The sequence below is a fragment of the Prosopis cineraria genome, unplaced genomic scaffold (assembly GCF_029017545.1).
Source record: "Prosopis cineraria cultivar Desert tree isolate PC_DT_omini unplaced genomic scaffold, ASM2901754v1 PC733, whole genome shotgun sequence".
Classification (NCBI taxonomy): domain Eukaryota; kingdom Viridiplantae; phylum Streptophyta; class Magnoliopsida; order Fabales; family Fabaceae; genus Prosopis; species Prosopis cineraria.
This window is the reverse complement of record NW_026556058.1, coordinates 16,307-39,364: the sequence shown is the minus strand read 5'-3', so window position 1 is coordinate 39,364 and position 23,058 is coordinate 16,307. Positions and strand designations below refer to the sequence as shown.

The 23,058-nt window shown below is 32.0% G+C and overlaps 1 protein-coding gene, 1 long non-coding RNA gene and 1 pseudogene across 2 annotated transcripts; 2 read left to right on the top strand and 1 right to left on the bottom strand.

The window, feature by feature from the left end:
* The first annotated feature begins 3,305 nt into the window (after positions 1–3,305).
* LOC129298169 (alpha-galactosidase-like) lies at positions 3,306–22,382 on the top strand (annotated as a pseudogene).
* Positions 5,887–14,108, top strand: LOC129298172 (uncharacterized). The gene is made up of 2 exons (XR_008590315.1): positions 5,887–6,363; positions 13,851–14,108. It is a non-coding gene; the product is annotated as an uncharacterized LOC129298172 (long non-coding RNA).
* Positions 9,408–17,082, bottom strand: LOC129298171 (uncharacterized). The gene is made up of 4 exons (XM_054936578.1): positions 16,425–17,082; positions 11,824–13,555; positions 10,770–11,552; positions 9,408–10,545 (listed from the first exon to the last, which is right to left on the bottom strand). The coding sequence occupies exons 1-4, from the start codon at positions 17,003–17,005 to the stop codon at positions 9,655–9,657; spliced, it is 3,987 nt and encodes a 1,328-aa protein (XP_054792553.1). The 5' UTR covers positions 17,006–17,082; the 3' UTR covers positions 9,408–9,654.
* Positions 22,383–23,058: the final 676 nt, after the last annotated feature.

Genomic DNA, 23,058 nt, shown 5'->3' with positions numbered 1-23,058 from the left:
ATGTTATTAGAAACATATCACTCAAACATGAATTAATAGATAACATATGCAATAGCAATACAAAAAATATATATTTGTACAGGTTGATGTGAACATTAAAAAAAAATTAAAACATAAAAAGGAATAAGTTTTGCAAATACTCACTCTATCTCAAATTATAAGATATTTTTAAAATATAAAATACTTTAATAAAATAAGATTTTATTAATAGTTATTTTTTTAATGTTACCATTTTTATTATATTCTTTTTTATATTCTTTTATAAATGAAGTATTAAATGAATGACATATTTTTAAAAATTTATAATTTTTTAAAAAAACATAAAACTGCAAATATATTTAATAAATTTTATTAATACGTGTGATTTTATTTAAAGCTGTCGTATAAATTGGCACTTCAAATTTATCTTGCAATTATGGTTGTTGTCTATTACAGCCACCCTTATCTTTCAAGTTTTCATGTTGCTAGGTTATCCGTGTTTTTGACTTTTTGTGACTAATTTATGTACTTCTAGATTACAATATAAAATATTGGTGATAATTTCCCGGTATTAAAAAAAGTTTGGAAATTTTTCATATCTTTTTAATTATATTCTTATTAAATATTTTCTATAAGTAGTTTAACGATGATAATTATATTAAAATTTTAATATATCATTTAAAAAAAAATAAATAAAATAAGAATATAATTAAAAAATTATTATAAAAACTACATAATATCCCCTATTCTTGCTCGAGCGTGACTTCTAAAGGGCAGATTCTTGAGAAGAGTGCTTGTTAATTATATGCAATGCTACACTCACACACACATATTCACGCACACTCTCTCCGAGTTATTTTATAAAATTTTTTTTGAAATGTTTTGATATTCTATTAGATATTTTTTTGAAAAAATAACTGCATTAAAAAATAATGATAGATATTTCTCAATGTCTCTTTTATTATATTTTTTTAATTAATGGATAATATTTTTACAAATTTATATTTTTTAAAAAATAAAATTTCAAATTATATTTAATTGATTTTATTGATATTTGAAGTTTAAAAAACTGTTATCAAATGGGGGCGGGAAGAGTATATATCTTTGTAGTATTTAACACTATTCTTGGAAATATAATCATTATAAAGAAATTGTTTTCTTTGTTTATCTTTTTGAATTGAAACAAGAAAGTTCTTCTTATTTGAATCACTTATTTTTCTGTTGCCAAAAAAAATTTCTTTTTCTTACAGTCGTCTTCTTCATGAGAACACAGGGTCGTGTCAAACGCGCGTAGACGACCCCAACTGTTCCAATTTCAAGCCATGATAATTGCATGCTTGGAAGAGACGACACAAGAAGGATCTTGAATAAATAGTACTCTTTTGGTTCAATTTTGAAGATAACGAAAATATTAATTTTAATCTTATTTATGAAGAACACATTTTACTATTTTTTATGTTTATTTTTACTTTTATTAAATACTTGAAAAAATTATTTAAAATAATTATTTTGTCTTTATTATGGGACATCGGTGAAAACTTATTAAATTTTAAGATAAAATTAATGAGATTTAATTTTTTTTATTTTGATAAAACATCTTAAAAGTTACTTATTTTTCACTCAAACAATCAAAAGTTTTTCACTCAAACAATCATCCATTTAAAAAATGGACACCTGAATTTAAAATGATTTGTTTCCACTTCAAAACACACACAAAAGTGTCCAACTTAAAATATCAAATGCCATTAGCCCTAAAAATATTTTGACCACCTCAAATGGACCACATACAATATAACAATTCATTCATATTATATAAATAAGCAGTCACACTCAAAATGATCACCCAAATCCCGTTTGATAATAACACAAAGAGGTGGATTATATTTAGCACACACACATATTGGTCATTTTAGGCACATGATTCACTTCAAATTCATCACTTATAAATGTAACTTGGCCCAACACACACATAATCCACACGTTATCCTTGGACCAAGATACGCGTATTTATAACAAAAAAACCCCACACAAGTGATATTTAAAATAATGTTATGTATCTAAGTTGGCATTATATATTAACAATATTCATTACATTATTTATTTTTCTATTATTTAAAAAAATCAAGATTAAAAATATGAGAAAGGGTTTTTGGCCCTTAAAATTGTAGTAATTTTAGTAGGGTCATTCTAATTTTTTTTATTAATAAATCAACCCTTGGAATTATGGTTAACTTTAATCAAAGTTATTAGAGACGGTGTGCAAGAAATTCAGTGATAACATACAGTTGGTATGACAATAAGTTCCGTCCTCATGTGCCCTTTGAGATCTTAATTATCAATCAGCATCACTTCATTCTAGAATGTGTTCCAATTTTTATATTTAATTTATTTTTATTATTTTTATAAAATCAAGATTAAAATATGACAAAAGGTTTTTGGCCCCTAAAATTGCAGTCAATTTTACTAAGGTCATTTTAATTTTTTTTTTATCAATGAATCAATCCTTAGAATTATGGTCCACTTTAGTCAAAGCCACTAGAGATGACATGTTGATTTAATGATAACATGTAGTTGATATAACAATAATATTCGGCAATTGTAAGAATTTTGATTAAAGTTGACTATAATTTTAGGAACTGATTCCTTTATGATAAAACTATTGGGACCTGGACCCAAGTTGATCAAAATTTTTGGGACTAAAAACTGTTTTCCCTCAAAAATGTTTAATTTTATAATTTGAAAACAAGTTTGAATATCACCAAAGAATGAAAAAAATGAAAATATGCATGTCTGAATACTTTAAAAAAAAATATAATATAATATAATATAATATTTTTAGATATTTAGCATAATATATTACTTTTATTAATAACTAGTTTTTGAGTATCAAGAGGCTTCAACACGAAAGTATCCCTGTACAGGTTAGATTTTCTTTAACCCCCCCTTCTCATAAGCTATCGATACATACATACATATCTACATATACATACATATATACACATGTGTGTGTGTGTGATAATTACTACTTTATTTGATTCTCTTTAAAAAATAAAAATGATCTCTTTCTCATGATCTGGAAGGCATATTCTATTCTGTTATTAATTTGAACTCGTGGGTATATCAATGACTTTTCGTTCAACATTAACTGTTAAAACTTGTAAGAGATAACTAGAAGTTTGAACTTTAAGGTTAATAATTGAATTTTTAAATTTTCTATTTTACAATAAAGTTCTGTAATTCATATGTTGTAATGAATTGTTTTCTTTTGGCCAGAATTGTAGAATTAAACTCTTAAATGACGAAGTTTGAAGACCAAATTATTAATGATGATCAGAGGGAATAGCTGGAACCATTGTGGCTGCAATATTAATGAAAACTAGATTAAACAAACAGGTAATATTTTTGTTATCAATCTGAGAATAAAACTAATTAATGTAAAATATTATTTTTTTTTTTTATTTTGCATCAGACACATTTCATTTGACTTACGATTATGTCATATCTTTTGATTATCTTATAGCTGATGCAATGGTGTCGACGGGCCTTTTGTCTTTGGGATACCAATATATCAATATTGGTAAGATAATATTAGATTAACACAATTATTTATAGCAATAAATAGTTGATTCATTATATTCCTAAGAAAACTATTTTTTTTAATCTTGATTTTCTATGATCTCTAGATGATTGCTAGGGCGAACCTACTAGAGATTCTCAGGTAATTAACATGCAAAATTAGTTTCAATAATTATCTCATCATCAATGGGCTTACTGTTTCAATAAAATTTTACTATGACAGAAGACTAAGAGTGAACATATTTAAAAACTTTTTGAGTTATATTCATCCACTAGAAAAGAATAAGAAAACCTAGGAGAATTCTGACGTGAACTGTGGCAGGGAAATTTGGTAGCAAAAGCTTCAATCCTTCAGGAATCAAAACACTGGCTGATTATGTTCATGCAAAAGGTTTAATGCTAGGGATTTATTCTGATGCTGGGTATCACTTCCACCATTATACCACTCTTAAATCGTCACTGACCACTTATACATACATACATACATACATACATACATACATACATACATACATATATATATATATATAGTATATTATCCATGCCTATTCGAACATTTTTCATCTCTCTTAAACTTTCTCTGCAGAACTCAAACTTGCAGTAAAAGGCAGCCTGGGTCACTTGGACATGAAGACCATGATGCAAAAACATTTGCTTCCTGGGTAATCTAATCTTCATTCTCATTAAATTTTATCATATATATATAACATTTACAGAAGATTTTGATTCAAATGTTACTTTAGGTAGTTGACTACTCGAATTATGATAGTCGTGAGGATACACAGAGTCTTAGTCCAAAGGAAAGGTAGCATTTTGAAGCATTTAAGTGAACATAAGAAGCAGTTCATGAAAGAGGAAATTGATAATTACATTTTGTGAACACAGCTACCCCATAATGAGTGAAGCTTTATTAAAATCTGGAAGGCCCATCGTATTCTTTCTCTGTGAATGGTGAGTCTTCTACTTTCCTTTTCCCTTAAGGTTTCATACACTGCAAATTTCACAGTATGAATTTGTTTCTGAACTTAGGGAAGTACAAGACCCTGCAACTTGGGCCTCAACTATGGGAAATAGCTGGAATCAAGAACTTGAATATATATATATATATATATATATATAAAAGCCTCTGTGTTTGTGTATTTCAATCTGATGCTTAATCAAGAACTTGAATGGTGTGCTTTATGTCACCTGTATTTTGTTCTCATAACGTTCCTTTTTCCTCAGAATGACGTCTCGAGGAGATGAAAATGACAAATGGGCAACCTATGCTGGACCGAGTGGATGGAATGGTAATCAATTTTACTTGATTTGCATGCTATTAAACTTCACAAGACTAAAGACAACATTATTGTTAATGATCGTAATAACAACTCTCAAACTTATCCTATTCCGCTTCTTGTTGAACCTGAATTTGATTCTGTTTTGAAACAATGTGAGGGCAAAATCTTAGCAAGCAAACAAACACTTGTGACTCTGTCAGATTACTTTTGCTTCTATTTTATCATGCCATTGAGGAAAATAGACTTCACATTCTCAATACACATGTTTGGCATCAGATCCTGATATGCTTGAAGTGGGAAATGGAGGCATGACAACAGAAGAATACAAAGCTCATTTCAGCATATGGGCATTAGTCAAGGTAGAAGGAAACATGACACTAACATTGCCATTTATCAAATATGGCAAATATTTCTAGAAAGTGAATTTTGCAGTTCAAATAGTTTCCTTGTGTATATGTTCAAGGCTCCTTTGTTGATTGGGTGTGATGTCCGAGATATGGATGATGCAACTTATGGAATTGTAAGCAACAAGGAAGTGATTGCAGTGAACCAAGGCATGTACAGAACAAAAGCTCTGCTAGCCAGCCAGCCTTCTAGGAAGCCAGAAGCATTGCTTATCTCGTACATAGAAAAATTCTCTCATACTTATAATCTTCTGGTAACGCAGATAAACTTGGAGTTCAGGGAAAAAAGGTGAAAAGTAATAACATGCATATAAAAATCCAACTTCATCACTCTGCAGCAAAGTCCTAAAATCATTTAACTACAACTATGAACTCATACCTCGGATCTACCAGCAAAAAGCTCATATTACTGTTTCCTCTAATCCTTCATCCTACAGTTGAAGAAACTGACCAAATATGGGCATTTTTTCTAACAGGGGACAAAAGCGTCTTTTCCGCACTTTTGGCTTTTCCCTTCTCATCCAAATTCAATCATACCAAATGCCCACACTTTTCATTCCCTTTTCCTATCCCCTCCATACCAAACAAGACTTTGATTCAAAGTCTGTAAGAGCCTACAAGTTATTGAAAAATCAATGATGTTGAATGAAGCAGATAAGCATTTAGTTGTGGAGAAGAAAAAGCAAAGAGGATTGACATCATAATGGAGACAAAGAAAAGTACAAAGAGGTAGAATATTAAATCCAAAAACATCAACAACAATAATTTATTATATGGGGATAACCTAATCTGATAGTGTTTGAACTTTTGAAAACCAATCAACAACGGCTAAGTTCGTCAGGCTTGCAACTTCACCTTCTCCTATATAAACATAGATAGATATACATATAAGTAGGAGGATTCAAGATCAAGATTGAGAGTGTAGTTAGATAGAAAGAGAGAGAGATGGCTATGTGGGATTGGGAAAAGATGATTCAGGTAAAAGGGGAGGCTTGTTGTGGATCTTCCGCTGTTGGGTGCAATAACAAGCGCTTCATCTGATACTCCTTCCGTCAACAGCAGCACACCAAATCAGTTCAGAAGATTCTTGCTTGTCAATGGACTCGGTCGTACACATTCTACGTGTAACCTCCCTACTTCCTCCCCAGTCCCCGCCTTTCTCTTTTCTCCCCGCGCATGCAGACTTGGGTTCTCCCTCTCTCCCCTCTCCCCACTTCCTCTCAGTTCCTTTTCTTAACTCTTCGTTTCATTTTTAAATAATTAAGATATAATATTTTTATAAATTAATATTAAAATGTAAACTTTATAAAAAATGAATAAATTTAAAATATAACTAATTTCATCTAAACTATAATTCAAGGGTTAGGATTATAATTTAAAAATAAAAAACAAATTATTAAATTTCAATCATTCAAAGATGAATTTAAAGGTTGAGATGGCAAGTATAGAAAGAAAGTGAACAAAAGAGAATTGATAAAAACTTAATTGCAAATGAAAACAATGGTAAATAAGATATTTGAAATTTGCTATTAAATTTCAATTTTTATAGAGAAGTTGTGATTCTCTGTTTTTAAATACTCATCATCATTGTTATGTTATATTTTATTGATAAAAAATGATAACAAGATATTTATAATTTGCTCTTATATTTTAATTATTTGTCCAAGAAAAATTATCATTTTCTATTATTAAGTAACCTTTGTTTTCTATGCGTATGTTTTATTTTAAATTTTAAATTGAGAGAAAATTTGTTATTTTATCAAAAGTCAATATATTAGATTAAACTACACAATAATTATTACATTTTACAGTAATTTTTTGTTATTTACATGTAAATAAATAACACATCAAATATACATATATCTTGATTTAATTAAAAATATTTTCTTTGATTCTATTTATAAGTTATTTTTAGCATGTCTTAAAATTTAACAATTTATTAATTTTATCTCTATTAAATATATATATATATATATTTAAAAAATAAAATATGCAAGTATTTAATAACCTTTCTAACATTTAATAGAAGAAAAAGAGTAAAAATAAACATAATAACCATTGAAGTGACTTATAAATAAAATTAAATTAAATAGAAAGAACTACTGTAAAGTCCTAGCCAATTCATTTAACTACCCCCAAGTCCTATGAAATGCATAAACTGCCACCAAGTGCCAAATCATTGTGCAACTACGAAAATACCCTTAAAAAAATATATCCTTCATTCACCACAGTCATTGGAGCTTCGGCCAGCCTCGACTAAAGACCTCTTGCCACCACTGTCATTCACTTGCCGGCAACTCTTTGTTAATTTTGACTTTTTAAATCTTTTTTTTTTAATATTTCTATCTATACTTCATATTTCATACTTTCAAATATTTGTAAACTCTAATATTTTTTTTATTTTGAATTTGAAATGATTTTAGTCATACTTAAACTTGAGATCCCATTAATTAACATGGTTTTATATTATCAAATATAAGTTTCAAAACTTTTCTAATATACTAGAGTATTGTTTTTTGGTTTTAAACCATTCTAAATGGTAAGGACTTTTTTATTGACATGATATATGAACTAATTTAATAAATATAATTCCAACAACCACAATATACTTTTAAAATTGAGTCTTTTTCTTTTTATTATGGTTTGTCCTTTTTATAACTATAGTTAAAGAATCTTTCATGGTCGATTACCTGGGATGAGTTATTTCCTAATTATCATGGTAGATTGTGTTTAATATGGTTAAGTATGTAGAATAATTTGGTGATATTACACCTAGTTGTTATTTACTTAAACTTAAATTATTTTTTCGTGAGACCCAAATTGTTATTCTCCTTTGCCAAATTGTTATTTCATATACCCAAATTGTTATTTTCCTTTGTCAAATTGTAATTTTTATATACTCAAATTGTATTTTACTTAAATTGAGTTGTTTTTTTTCTTATATTTGAGTTATTATTTTTCTCTACTAAGTTATAATTTTCTTATGCTCAAATTGACACCAATTATGTATGCATGCATGGATGTACATGATATTTTACACTATTATATTAATAAGTATAAGTAGCCCAATGGTAGCCTAACATTTTAAGAATCTTTTGGTTTTAGTTCTAATCCTCCTAAAACCACTTTTCCCCCAAATAAAAAAAAAATCCCACCACCGATCATTGAAGCTCCGACAACCAGCAGTGGTGGTAAGAGGTCTTTGGGGAAGGTTGGCTAGAGCTCTGGCGACAGTGGTGGATGAAGGATATTTTTTAAAAAAATAATGTAAGAGATATTTTTTGTAATTGTGTAGAAATTTGAGATTTGGGGACAATTTATGCCTTTCATGAGACTCGTGAGTAATTGAATTAGTTGGTGGACATTTATAGTAATTCTTCCAAATAAATACTCTCCTTTAGGATTGTGTAAAAGTCCTCCGATCCTGTCTGACTCAGTCGAACCTGAAATATTTAGTCCCGTTTGGTCTATATAAACACTGATCCATTAGGATCAAAAAAACTGAAAAGACCAAACTATTTCTTTAGGTTAGACTGGACAGGAGATTGGGCATCTAGACCACTTAATCCAATCCGGTCCTACTAATTTATTTAATAGAAATATAATTAATTTATTTATGACAAAAAAGAGATGATTGTATGAAGATTTATTGATTTTATTTCTAAATTGTTGTTGTAATATAATGTTGTTGAAGTTTGTTAAGTGTTCTTTTTATTAAAGTTATAAATTTAAATCATTTGAACTATAACATAAATATTTTTTTTTGGTGTTGAAAATTATTATGAATTTATTATTATTATAAGTTTTTTTATTATTTTAATTGAGTTTATTAGGTTGAAATAAATTATCGCCTCTCATAGAAGAAAAAGGAAAAAAAAAGTTAAGTGAATATTTGATTAACATAACCAGTTTTCCAATCCTATAGATCAAGTCCTGTCCTGTTAATCTTTGAATTATTACTAAATAAGACCAGATTACGAGTTGTCTAATCCAGTCCTTTTCATAAAAGAGATAAAACTTCGGATTAGGCTAAAGTTTAGTACCGTCCAGTCATTTACACAGCCCTACTCTCCTTCTATCTTGTAAATAGAACAAAGGAGCATATAAGCATTGGCATTCAAAAATTATTTAGCATACTTTTGATCTAATAACTAGCTAGTACCGCAACGCCACCTTTACTCCTCTTGTAACAAGGACAATCCAGGTTCAAACTCGAATCTAGGGTGAGCATGGATGGTACGTGTTTTCCTTTCCACAGAAAAAAAAGGTGTACATGTAGGCTGATGGACGTGGCTGTAATTCACCAATGCCAGGAAAAATAGTACTTAGCTAGCTAGTGCGTAACCGTGCATAGTGGTTAACATTAAAAACTTAAAAATAACACACGTATTATATTCTCATAGAAAAATGTGCATCTAGTTGCCATATTCAAAACTTGAGCCTTGAATAAATTGTAGTCCGAGTTTGTACCACTCTTCCTCTATGTTAGTTTGGATTATTTTAGCTGATTGCTCTTCTGATATCAACCGGGGCAGTCTGACCCATAAGTCATCCCTCTTAGCTTTAAGCATTCTTCCATTCTCGTAGAGTTTTCTTTTTCTCTTAGCAACATTCTCTCTTTCTGAAGTAAAATCCGCAATCTTAGCTTTTACCCCATTGATTTCCGCTTCTAACTCTCTCTCCCTTCTTTTCAAGTATTCCAACTGCTTCCATATTTCATTCTCTGATTCCTCCACCTGCCTGAACTCTCTCACATTACCTTCAACCCCCTCTTTCAGTTCTCCAACTTTGGACATTTCTACAGCTGCAGATTCCAGTTTGAAACTTGCATCATTATAATCCACAAACCACTCAGTAAAACTCCTCGAAATTTGACTTATAACTGATCTCATCCTCAGGGATATTCCATCTTTTGAGGTCAAACTAAGGAGGTACTCAAGATTGTTCTTCATCAGCTTTGATTGTTCAGGTTGTAACAGAAGAGAGAATTTTTCTGAGACAAAACCTCGTACTATTTGCAGTGCTTCCTGGGTCCCCTCTCCTGACACTGTGTTGACCTGGCTATCTTCGGGATCAGACAGAGTTGCCAGCTCTGCTTCAAGAGATGCATAAAATGCTTCCATCGAGATCAGACTATCACCAGCGTCTTTTGACTCCAACTGTAGAAAAGCTCTAGATTCTGGAATATGCATATGAGATTCCCCTGCTTCTGGGTTTCCTTTCGTCCTTGTGAAGCCAATCTTTTCGGGATTCTTAATGTTGGAAGTACCATTGTTTTTGCTTGCATAGGCAAAGGAAGTTGACTCCTAATTCGAGAACGTGAAGAGAGAAATTGTTAGAAAAGTCATGGGGCCTGTTATTTTATTGGATAATTAGCTCAAGCTGCATATATAGGTGCCAGACAGATTTCGAAGAAGGAAATAATAATGATCTCAGTTTCATATTCATCTCCTTCTTTCCTTCTGGTTCAGATTATACAAGTTGGGAAAATGAGGAGGAAAACAAAAATAAAAACACCACTCAGGATTACCTGCTCAAGTTTGCTCTTCTCCAGCTTTCCTGTTGCACTTTCAATAAAAAAATCCTTATTTTGTTCTTCCTCAGCGAGGTCACTGTATTTTACTGTTCCTTTTCCTCTGTCCTTGACCACTACGTCACGTCTTTCTGGGTCTTCATTCTCAGTTCCAGTCAAATGTTCTTCCTCGTCCTCATCATCTGCTCTGCTAGATCCTTCCATCAAACTTACAATCTTCTTGTCAACAAGCTCAGCTGATGCTTGATCAAAAGCAGCGTGTCCACCACTTACTTCATAAATGTCGGCATCATTATTTTCCATTTTGTGACGGGCAATATCTGAACCCCGAAGATCAGGGCTTATGAAGGAGACGTCGTGGATGTTCATTCTATCCTTAGAGAGATGAATGCCACTGAATCTAACAATGGAATTGTGTGGATGATTGTTCTTAGCAGTACATGAAATCCCCACATGGTTCCAACTTCTGTGAAGATGCTTGTTGATGTAATGCCTCTCTTTGGCTGTTAAGTGAATTCGCAGGTCAAACAGCCAGACATGGTCCCTCGGCAACGTTCTTTCACCTTTTAGCACTTGAATGTCATTGATGGTCAGTGTGAATTCACATGTAAAATTGGTTTCTACTTCAGTTTGACCCCCTAGAACCAAAAGTGCCGCAATTCCAGGGAATTCTCGGCGAACCCAAAAACCCACAGATCCTCCTCTGCCACAATAGTCGAACCACTTTGGGATTCGCTTCCTCCACACTACAATGTCCATGTTCTCCACCTCTTGAAATGCCTGTTAATAAAATAATAAAAGAATTGATTTATAGAATTTAAACCTATCAAATAGTGGAAAAAAATTATGTTCAGTGTTCCGCAAGGTCCCTGTTTATCTTATTACACAAGTTATTGAGGGAAAAATGAGCTCAGTAATCTGGATCCAGATTCTCTGAAATTTCATAAAATTAGTTGTTTTAACTACTCTTCTAAAATAAAACAAGAGGAGTTGCGTGTGAAAAAATTGTTGTGTTTTATTACATGCAAGTACAGGAATGAGGGAAATGTACCTGACTTAATATTACGTCGAATGAATCCTGAGTCAATGATATGCAGTTCCTTGCATCTATGTGTTGCAAGTAAGGTGGAAGCACAGAAACGTATCTAAGCTGCTTGCAATTTTTCACACAAAGAAAAAGAAGGTTTGCAAGTTCTTTAATGCACTCATGAATGGTTACAAAGTTGTTGTTTGATAGTATCAACCACTTCAATTTTAAAAAGGAACTGAGAAACAGCTCGAGATCATTATCAGATAAATCACAATTTTCTAAAACCAGTTTATTTAACTTCGGTGCCCAATTTGTCCAATACATCATTACTATCTTCCCCAGCAGCTTTGGACCTGATGAACATTCTTCCACATTATCTTCTTCAGTATTATGAAACATGTCAGTGTGGATATGAGGATCCTCAGCAGAAGATTTCAAAACTAGCTCTTGAAGACCATCAATCTTTGTTATTGAATTGTGAAGGACTTTTATGGAAGTCCCTTGTGTGCCGGCATGTTTCATATCTTCCTTTTCTGCCAACTTATTCGAGAAACTCGGCAAGTTAGAGCGTTTTCCAAGATTTAGAGGTTCAAGAGATGCAGAACTCATTCCTGCAGGTTGCAAACGCTCAAGTTTGAGGCAATTTTCAATAAGCAGTGCGCCCAGATTTCCAATAAATTGATCAAAAATTTCAGCTAAGGTTGGACATTTGCTAGTAAGAAGTGCTGTAGAGACATCTGGTATTCTTGTAATAGAACCACTGTCACTGAGGTCCACCAAATTAGTTATATGGCAATGAGGCGCGTTGAGAACAGGAAGTATCTCTGGATAATGCTCAGTTGGTAAAGATAGCGACTGATGTTCATTCCACTCTAGCAATCTGAAATTGTTGTTAGCAAGAAGTTTAAGGACTCTAGAAACTCTTGAGTTCTGAACCAAGGGAATTCCTGTACAAAACCCATTCCCAACTCTTGGAGATTCCTCTTCAAGGATTCCAATACCATATTTCATCAAAACAAGTTTCCACTCTTGGATCGTTTTGCCAAACAAATCAGAACCTATAACATTCAAAGCCAATGGTAAGCCTTGGGCATATTTCACTACATGCTTTGCTATCTCCGCATAGCTTGGATCAGGTTCACTTTTTTTGAAGGCATTCCAACTAAACAATTCAAGTGATTCATCATCTTCCAGTCCTTTCACTTCATGCAGAATTTCAACCCCATGTTGTCTTAAGAAATGTTCATTTCTTGTTGTTATAATTATCCTACTTCCCTGCCCGAACCAATCTTTTCTTCCAGCTAAAGATTTCACTTGTCTAAAATCATCAACATCATCAAGAATCAAAAGAATCTTCTTGAAACGAAATCTCTTTTCTAATATAGGAATTCCTTGACTTACGTTGCTGCACTTGATATTATTTTCTCCAAGCAAGTTCGAAAAAATTGTCTCTTGTAGTTGTGCTAGACCATTCTTCCTTGAGTTTTCTCTCACCTCACCAAGAAAACAAGAGGAATCAAACTGATTAGCAATCGAGTTATACACTGCTTTGGCGATCGTTGTTTTACCAATTCCAGCAATCCCATGAATTCCCACCATCAAAGCTTCTTTTTTAGAGTTAATACTTAGAAGTGATATCACTTCTAATATTCGAGACTCCAATCCCACGGGATGATCAGCTATGTGTAAAATTGTGCGACTTAATATTTTAGAAACCTCTTCCGTGATTTTTTGAACAAACTCAAACTCATACCTGTAAAGTTCACCAAACAAGATACTATATGAGAATAAATTTATAAGAAATAAGATGGAAACAGCAATATTGGCGATGATTCACAATATTTTGTATGCTTCAATTGAATAATTGGTCCAATTGGAAGTCATGTATCTAGAGTAGCCTAGCATGTGGACCAAAGCTTTAACGTGCAAGATTTGGAGAATTCAGAGTATCAGCCTTTTACTCAAGTGAAGAAGCAGACTATGCCCAAAAAAAAAAAACAGAGAGATAACAATTTCAATTTCTCATGCTAATAGGGTTCCTTTTTTAGGAGCTTTTGACTCTAATAGCAGCGGCAAAACATCCTAGGTGATCAAAGAGAAGAAGCCCAGAAGACAGAGGACAAGATTGGAATAATTTATGGGGAAATTGTGGATCTCATGTAACATTTCTCCAATTAAGCTTTTCTTCTTTATTTCCTCTTTACTTTAATGTTTGTTGCTGATATTTGTTGTCATTACAACCATGTGCGGCCAAACTTCTGTAGACCTTACAGATTTATGAACCTTTATGCATGATTCGTCGTTAACTTTCTCCTTAGTTATTGTTATTTAATGGATGCTTAATATGAATATCTTTTGCTAGTGCTAGAGATTGACTGACTATATATTGAAGAATAGTTTTGCAATTTGCCTAGATTATGGGAACCCGTCCTATAGGTGTACCTATTTTTTTTTTTTAGTGCATGATTCTTCTCACCCTCTAGTTAGAAGGTGGGGAGTTAGACGAACGGTCTTAGTAGTGGTTCTGGGCAAAAGCATTACCAAGTTCATATTTCCATTTTTTTTTTTCCTGCAACAGACCTTGCATTGGTTTTGTCAAAACCGCTCCCGTATGTTATTGTAGTAGTTTAACCGCTACAAAAGCAATCAAATAATCACTACTAGAGGTTTTTTGTGTAGCACGGGTTGGACCATTGTACAACACTTTCAATATAGGAGAGCATATTCATGTTGTCATTTATAGACTGACACTTAAGGGAAATATTGTTGAAATATCAAGGGTAATGAGCTTAACTTGATGTGAAAAAAAAAGAAGAAAAAGTCATATAGAATAGAATTTAAAGAGATATATGAGTCAACTTTGACTCAAATGCCTAAGCCATTACTCCCTATGAGCAACACCAAAATTTGACGGCAATGTTGAAAGGAACACGTGCTACGTTTTAACTCTGTAGTAAAGCACAACATAGGTCAAATCCCCAACTTTGAATCTCTCTAGTCTCTACTGAAGTTTTCGTGCATCCTGTTTATATCCTCTCACAATTAAATTTTTATTTTTTTTAAGTTGTAATTGTGAGAAGATGTCGAGAGCATGCATCAAAACTTACAGCAAAGATTCAAAATAATCCGTCATATCCCCTATGAGCAAAGTAGTAAGCAAGTCAACTGTAAGGGTATGTTTGGATACAATATTTGACATTCTAAATGGATTTTGGGAAACCATCTTTTAGCAAAAGTTGTTTGGATACTTTTTTACTTTAAAAAGTCAATTTACTAAAAATTGATCTGGGTTACTTTTACTGATATGAGCTACAAACTTTCAATTTATTAACATGATTTTTTCATGTATCTGATGGAATCTCTTTCGCTGCACAAACCTATAAGAGGAGAAATAGGAAAATACAAACCTATAAGAGGAGGAATAAGAAAATACAAGAACAAGGAAAAGCACATTTAGGAGAGGCTGAATGTTGACTTTGCCATTCTTACAGTAAGAGGAAAGCTATAGAGACTTAGTATTGACTTAAGGTGGTTTTAAGATTGTCTTGGCAGAAATAATGTTGAAGATTGTGCAAAGTGCTTTTGGGTTATAGTAGTCACTAGTGTCATTTTGGAAGGGGGCTGATATCTTTTGTATTGTGGTGAGAGGAGAGACTGGCTCTCGAAAACCAAGGGGCGTGCCTATCTAGCATTGCAGTGTTTTTGTTGTTCTTGTCCCTTAGTTGTTATTTGGGTACTTGGGTTGTAATAGGGAATAGGGCTTGTTCTAAATCAGTGAAGTGCCTTCGTAACACTGATTTAGCCTTTTGGAGTTTTAATATCAAACCTCAGCATTTCCCTTGACCTGTTGGCTGTTTTACTTTTATATTTCTGCATTTTCTTTACTTGTTGACAGCAGGGTTGCATCAGTATCCAAACATAAATCCCATTACAATAATCAATTTTGGCAAAACTTCAATTTTGACAAATAAACTTTTGATAAATAGACTTTTGGCAAACTAAAAGCCAAACACATTTTAAGTCTAAATTGTCTCTCAATGGTTTTTAATGCACTTCAAAGGGGGGGAAAAAGAAAAGCTAATAGATTAGTGCCTAACTTGAACTAAACTAAAGTGCAAACTAACTGCATTTGAAAGTCCTAGATTCAACTACTAGTGCAAGTGCATGGTACAAGTGCCAAGTGCAATTGTTGTGATAAAAATGCAATCCTCATTAGTATTAATTGAGCATGCAAATATCGACTAAGCTAATACTAGTTGGTTGTTCTCGCTTTCAAGATGCTTCTTAGACCCAATAAGATTAATACCAATTTAAAAAATTAAGATATAATAAATTCTTAGAACATATATTGACATCCTTCAACATGAAACACAAGATATCTTTTAAAATTTTAATTTAAGCTCCATTCCATCAAACATTATATTCAGACATAAAATATGAATGTTTTGCAACCAAAAAAAATTACGCCCTTTAAGGGTCAAATTCACACATTAACGGTCAAATCTACATCTTCATCTACAATAAAAGTCACGCTTAAATGAAATATCATCTTTTAAAATAGAATATCTAAATACCACAAAATCAAACTTTACTCTTCTTTAAAAAAAAAAAAAAAAGTTTACCGGCCGTCTGTGAAATGCCATCCAGCCAAATTGGCAGCCTCCCGAAGCGCAGCTCTCCAGTTTTGCAATGTTTTTTGTGCAAGGCTCCAATCACGAACTGTTTGCTTGAGCCTGGCTTCATGCTCAGCCATTGACCTTCCAAAACTTCCACTCGCTTGCCTTACATCTGAAGGATATACGTTATAAAACACCGGTCGAACCTTCTGTCCCTTCTCCTTCATACATTCCATTATCTTCACCAGTTCGTCCAGGCACCAGCTTGACGATGCATAGTTCTCGGAGAATACTATGATGGCGATTCTAGATTCTTCGATCGCCTTCAGAAGAGCTGGGCAAATGCTTTCGCCTTTCCTGAGGCTGTCGTCGTCTCGGAAGATGTGTATCCCCTTTTGATTCAGAGCCCAACAAAGGTTGCCGGTGAAACCATAACGAGTGTCTCCGCCATTGAAGCTTACAAAGACATCGTAGGTCCACCCGTGGATGAAAGAAGACGAAGAGCAAGCGCCTTCAAGTGCCATGTGGATTGGCTGCAGTGAATCACAATTCATTTGATCAAAATAGTTGGGACAGTGCTGCCTCATTAACTCCAAGTGAAGTTCAGGAGCTACTTGAGGTTCTTTTCATTTGCTTATGCTTATCGGAGCTGGCGAGTCTCTAACTCAGCGTCCATGAAATGCGGTATGGTTTTCGCGTGTATCACTGTGATGAGAGATTTAAAGTATTATTCTATTTTTTAATTATTAAAATAAAAAATTATATAATAACTTTAATAAATTTTTTTATTTTCAATTTAATTTATATTTAATTTAAAGAATTTAATTTATTAAGTAAAAAAATTTATTAAAGTGATTTATAAGTTTTATAACTTTTTATTTTAATAAATAAAAAATATAATAATATTTAAATTTTGGATTGTTCTTATCAAAATTTAAATATTCTAAATTTCAATTTAGTATGTGTTTGGATAAGGATCAAACTTAATTAAATAATCTAAAATTAATTTTTTGTACCAAGTTATTCAACCAGTCAAAAAAAGTCAAAAATTAACTGCCGGCTTAAAAGCGCATTTTTTCATTAGCTCTCTTAACGAGCTTTTGGTGAAAAGTTGACCAATAGTGTTAAAAAAATTATAAAAAAAGACTTAAAAAATTATAAAAAAGATATAATATTAAATAAAAATAAAACTAAACTCTTTTTTTCTTAATAAACTCTTTTTTTTCTTAATAAAATTTAAATTTTAAATTTTAAAAAAAGTTCTTAATTCTTGTCAACCGCATCCTTCACTTAGCACTTATTATAAAACTAATTTAAATTTAAATAAAATATTAATTAATAAAAAAAATTAAGTTAATTTAATTTAAAATTTAAAATCATTACAAAAATTATTATAAAAGTTCAAAAAGAGAAAGAGAAATTTTATATTATTTATTACATTGTTATATTTTTTATATTGTTAAAATTTTAAGGTAGTGCTTAACATTTTTATTAAATATAACTCACATCCATGTTGTCATTAAAAATTAATTTTTATATTATCATCTTTATTAATTATTGTAAAATTAATATTTGATATTTAAGAATTAAATTTTTCTCTTTTATTAAATTTATTTTAACTAAAACATATTAAGTTACTTATTTTTGTAAATTTAAATGTTAATATTAATATAATTTTAAACTTTAAATTAATTAGATATGTAATTAAATATAATATATTTTACTTCTTAAATAAAATGTAACAACTTTAATAATATTAGATATAAATTTATCAATAATTTAATTTTAAAAGAAAATATCCTTTATAGTAATTCAGACAGATAAAATTAATTCTGAATAAATTATCCAAACATATTTAATTCTGTTAAAATTAATTTTTAAAAAATTATATTCAAAAAAATTGTGTTATAATATAATTAATTATAATTAAAATTTATTCTTTAATTAATTATTTTTTTAAGTTCTTATACCTAACTGGAATCTAAATGGCAACTAATATCATCACATCACTGTGACAGCACTGAAGAATGAGTTGGTTTCAAACCGTACGATATTTGGCGTTCGGGCACAAGCACCGCTTGGATTTCGCGCACGATGAGAAAGGTACTATTGGAGTAGCTGTTTATTTGAATGGGCCCAAGGGAAGTGGAAAAAAAAGGATTTTCAGGGTGTGATCAATTTTGTTTTTTGTCTTTTTTTTTTTTGACCAACCAGGGTGTGATGAAGTTACTCGTGCCTTCTCTCCGATGGCATGTTGCAGACCAACCACTGAGGCCCAATCCAGTTGACACGTACACGTTAGGCGCAGCCGTAGGATCAAACAGCCCGCATGGAAGCTTCGGTCCATGGATGACTTGCATAAATGAGAGGGCGAGAGAGGGTATGTTGATTGTTATCCGAATTCCTTCTGTCATGTTTCTCTCTCTCTTCCTGGGCAGTACTATCTGCATTATTTCTGTTATGCTTTCTGATGCATCAGGGTTGTAATTGAGCTATGACGATATAATAAACAACTCGTTTTTTTTTTTTGTCGAAGATATAATAAACAACTCGTTATTCCTTCTGTATTGTTCTTTCTGTTGATTAGATTTGAGTGTGACATCGCAATCCTCTCTGGTCCGGAATTTCTCTCTGTTCTTCTTCTTCTTGCTTCCTTTGTCAATTAGCATCGTCTCTTTTTGAAAAGCTCCTTAATTATTGTGAGATTTTGGAGTAGCTATATTAACCATAACACTGGTTTCATGTGGATAATATCGGTGGCCAAATCAGACGAAAGATAAAAGATAAAAGAAAAAACATGTGAGCTGCCTCGCAACCTTCTGGGCATACAGAGATGAATAAGACGACGACGAAGAGAAGGGAACGAAGTCGCGAAGATGAATTGTGCGGACGTGCAGCAGGAGCCGAGTTGCTACTAAAAAAATTTATTATTTATTTATTTCTTTTAAAATGTCACACCTTGAGATAAGAATAACAACAAACCCAGAAATGGATCCTTTCAAGCATTACTGGCAATGACGAGTAAGAGTCTAAGAAAGAAGGGAATTACAGAGATAAAACTCAGAAAGAAAGGCCAGAGGGGAAAGGAGTAACAGAAAGAGAGAGAGTGTCCAATCGCAATAACCATGATCTCTCAGTCATTGCATGCAGGCGTCATCTATCCCTTTAGATCACGTTCACTTTCTAAAATAGAATAGAATGAAGTGAATTGAAAAAATAAAAATAAAAATAAAATAATTAAAGAAAATATATGAGTATATTTATAAGAAAGAAAGGAGATTTAATTCACGAGATTGTGAATCATGATTTATAAAATTTATAAAAAATGTAATAATTTTTATTTTTATAATATATATTAATGAGTTTTATCATGTCTATTATAAAAAAAGAGTAATTTAATTAATTTTTATTTTTATTTTTTTAATTAATTTTATTATACTACATTCTAATATGCGAACGTGGCCTTATCGCAGCCCCTATCTTCTATGTGGGCCCACTCACCCGTCTGCTTTTATGCAGCCCCATTTCCAACGTGAGTGCCACCTGTCATACCCACGTGAGGCTCACGCTCATCTTCATGCAAAGGCAAAGGTCGCAGTCCATGCTGAGAGGAATGAGTCGTGACATAAAATCAGTGACGGATTCTGAAAAATTAATTTATGAGGACAAAATTTACACATAAAATAAATATTAATATTAATATTATCACTAAATTAATTATAATTTTTATTAAATTATATTAAATATAAAATTTATTAAAATTAAATTCTATTAAAGAACTATACATAAATATAAAATTATATCTATTAGAATTTTGCTTTTCATTTTAATCAATAAAACTTAAATCTCTTGAGTTTTGATCAATAAAAGTAAGTTTAATGAATAAATATTTAGTTCTTGATCTTTTAAAATCTGTCTTATATATCTAAACTTTTATATGCCAACAAAATTTAATTTTTTTGTATAGTATAATTTTTTTGTGACAAAATTTTCAATTTAAACATACAATCAGAGAAATTATTTTTTTGCTCCCTTCTTTTTAAAACTCTTTCTATTTAAGTTTAAAACACATAAATAGGACTTTAGTCAAATAAACTTTTTAAAAATTAGTGAAATTTTTTAATAGGATCACATGAATTTTCTTTTCTTTTTTGAGGGGGCAGGGGGCAGCTGAAATTTTTGAATGGGGGCAAATAAAATATTTAGGGTCATTATGTGTATTTTTTTTTTTTTTGGGCTTGTGGGGACAATTACCCCCTCTATAATACAAGTAGATCCGTCCCCGCATAAAACTATATATTTTATATTTTGCTGAGTGAATATTGTCTAAAATCCACTTGTTCTGAACTCAGCAGATCGACCAGGAAGTCAGGAACGATGGTTGCTGAAAAGAAAAACGATGAGCTCCAACGATCCAAAGTAGAATGAGAATAACCATGGCTTCACCGTATGACTCTTCTCCTTGTCGTCCTTTTGCGTGGCCCACCACTGCTATCATTGACTCTGTTTGATTCCTATTCAAATGAAAGAAATTGGAACTGGAATTGAAAAATTGCAGGCAAGGTGAGACAGGATGAGGATAATGGGAGGAGAGTGAGGTTGGTAGAGAAGATTTGAATTTGGAATAATGCTATAATGGCAATCCGTGGGAATTTGGAATATACAATCAAGCCTTTTTTTAAAAAAAAAAAAAAGTTGCATGTCTTTTAATAAAATCATATTCTCTATATTTGCAACTGCACCTACTGAATTCTGTAGTTTAAGTATTTTTCTTGTGTAAAAGTACAAGGCTCCTTTGTTGATTCGGTGTGATATTCGAGCTATGGATGATGCAGCTTATGAAATTCTAAGCAACAAGGAAGTTGTTGCAGTAAACCAAGGCATGTACAGAACAAAAACTCTGCAAGATAGCCTTCTATGTAGATGGAAGCATTGCTTATATCTTCCATTAAAAAAAAAAAAAATCTCATCCTTGTAATCTTCTGGTAATGCAGATAAACTAGGGGTTCGATCAGGGAAAAAAGGTGAAAAGTAAAAACGATTTGGAGGTAATTTCTTTATTTTCATTGGGAATAAGATTCTCAACATCATCACTTACGTCATACAATGCTTTACATATTTCATTGCAAAGCTATCAAACTGATTCCAAAGTCCGACTAAAAATAGAATGATCTTTATTTTTTCTCATGCAGATTATTTGGGATTATAATCATTCTCTTGGATTGATATAGCTCATCAAAGGATAACTATATCTTTATGATGGAGATGGAGTGGTTAGGGACATGCATATTTTTCATGCTTTAAGGCAAACAAGCCTTAAGTCATGTGATAAGGTGTATTAGGATAAGAAAACCATTGGTGAACATCCATTCATGTTTTGTGCTTTTGGCTTGAAGTGACCATTATAAAAAATAATGGCATATAAAGAGCATCTCAAGTTAAAACCACTTTTATTTATGCATATATACCAATTTTCCCAAATGCAAACTCCTTAGAAGAAACTGAAAAGTGACAGGTTTGGGCTGGTCCCCTGAGTAATCACAAGGTGGCTGTGATCTTATGGAATAGAAGTTCATCATATGCGACAATCACTGCGTCTTGGTCTGACATAGGCCAAAAACCTGAGACTCTAGTTGATGCGTGAGACTTATGGACTGTGAGTCACATACCAAGAATGTTCTTCACAATTCATTTCACATAAGATGGCCATCATTTTGATTACATGTAATGAATTGTGCAGCACTCAACTGTATCATCAGTTTCTGGAGAAATATCTGCTGAATTCGAATCACATGCTTGCAAGATGTATGTTTTGACTCCACACTCCACCACAAGATCCTAGTTCCCAGATGCAGAGAAGAGTAAGCAAGTGGACGCTGCTCCTCAATGTTCCCAAAAGTAATAGAGAAACAAACATGAATTTATTTCAAAAATGATATGTACAACTAGAAGCACAAGCTAGACGTTCAATTTTCTTGCTTAATCCAATATGCTATTTTGTTAAATTTGATCTAGTTGCCAAAGCAGGCATAAACATGGACAGCATACTTAGTCACTGGTGACTCTATTGAAATGGAACAGGCCAAGCACAAATTGATTGGTGAATCAAAGAGACACTAGGTAAATGTCATGAAAGGAACAGAGAATCAGTGAAAACAGAGAAAGGGTTAGGGGAAGTGGGGATACAAATTCCCCTTTAGTAAAAGTATCGTCACAAAAAAAGCCATTCCTTGCAATTAATTTAAGGGGCTTATCTCTATCCTCCAACGGAGGGAATCAACATGTCAAAACCAGCAGAAAGGGACTCTACTAATGAGTCCCAAATTGAGGAAAAATGGACCATATGCAATCATAATTAGACGAACTTAAACATATCTCAACATTCCAGTGACCTGTACAATAAAATCGTCCAAGACTGAGAGGAATGAATAAGGACAGCTTAAGATTTTTCTGGTGTTTGAGATTTGAATGCCTGCTAGGCTGCTGTCATTTCAAATGTTATCATCCAAAATTATGGTACTTTTATGATAAAGTGAACAAATCTTATTTTTGTTTAGGTATCACTGGATGAAGTAAAGACTAGCTCAACTACAGTGAAGCCTGTGGACATAGTTAAGTTGTATTTCTCATCAAAAGTATA

Coding starts and splice junctions, on each gene's coding strand:
- LOC129298171 (XM_054936578.1), bottom strand. CDS start 17,005: ATGAGGCAGCACTGTCCCAACTATTTTGATCAAATGAATTGTGATTCA. Junction 13,556..16,424: donor TGGCATTTCACAGACGGCCG/GTAAACTTTTTT, acceptor TGAACTTTACAG/GTATGAGTTTGAGTTTGTTC. Junction 11,553..11,823: donor TCGACGTAATATTAAGTCAG/GTACATTTCCCT, acceptor TTTTATTAACAG/GCATTTCAAGAGGTGGAGAA.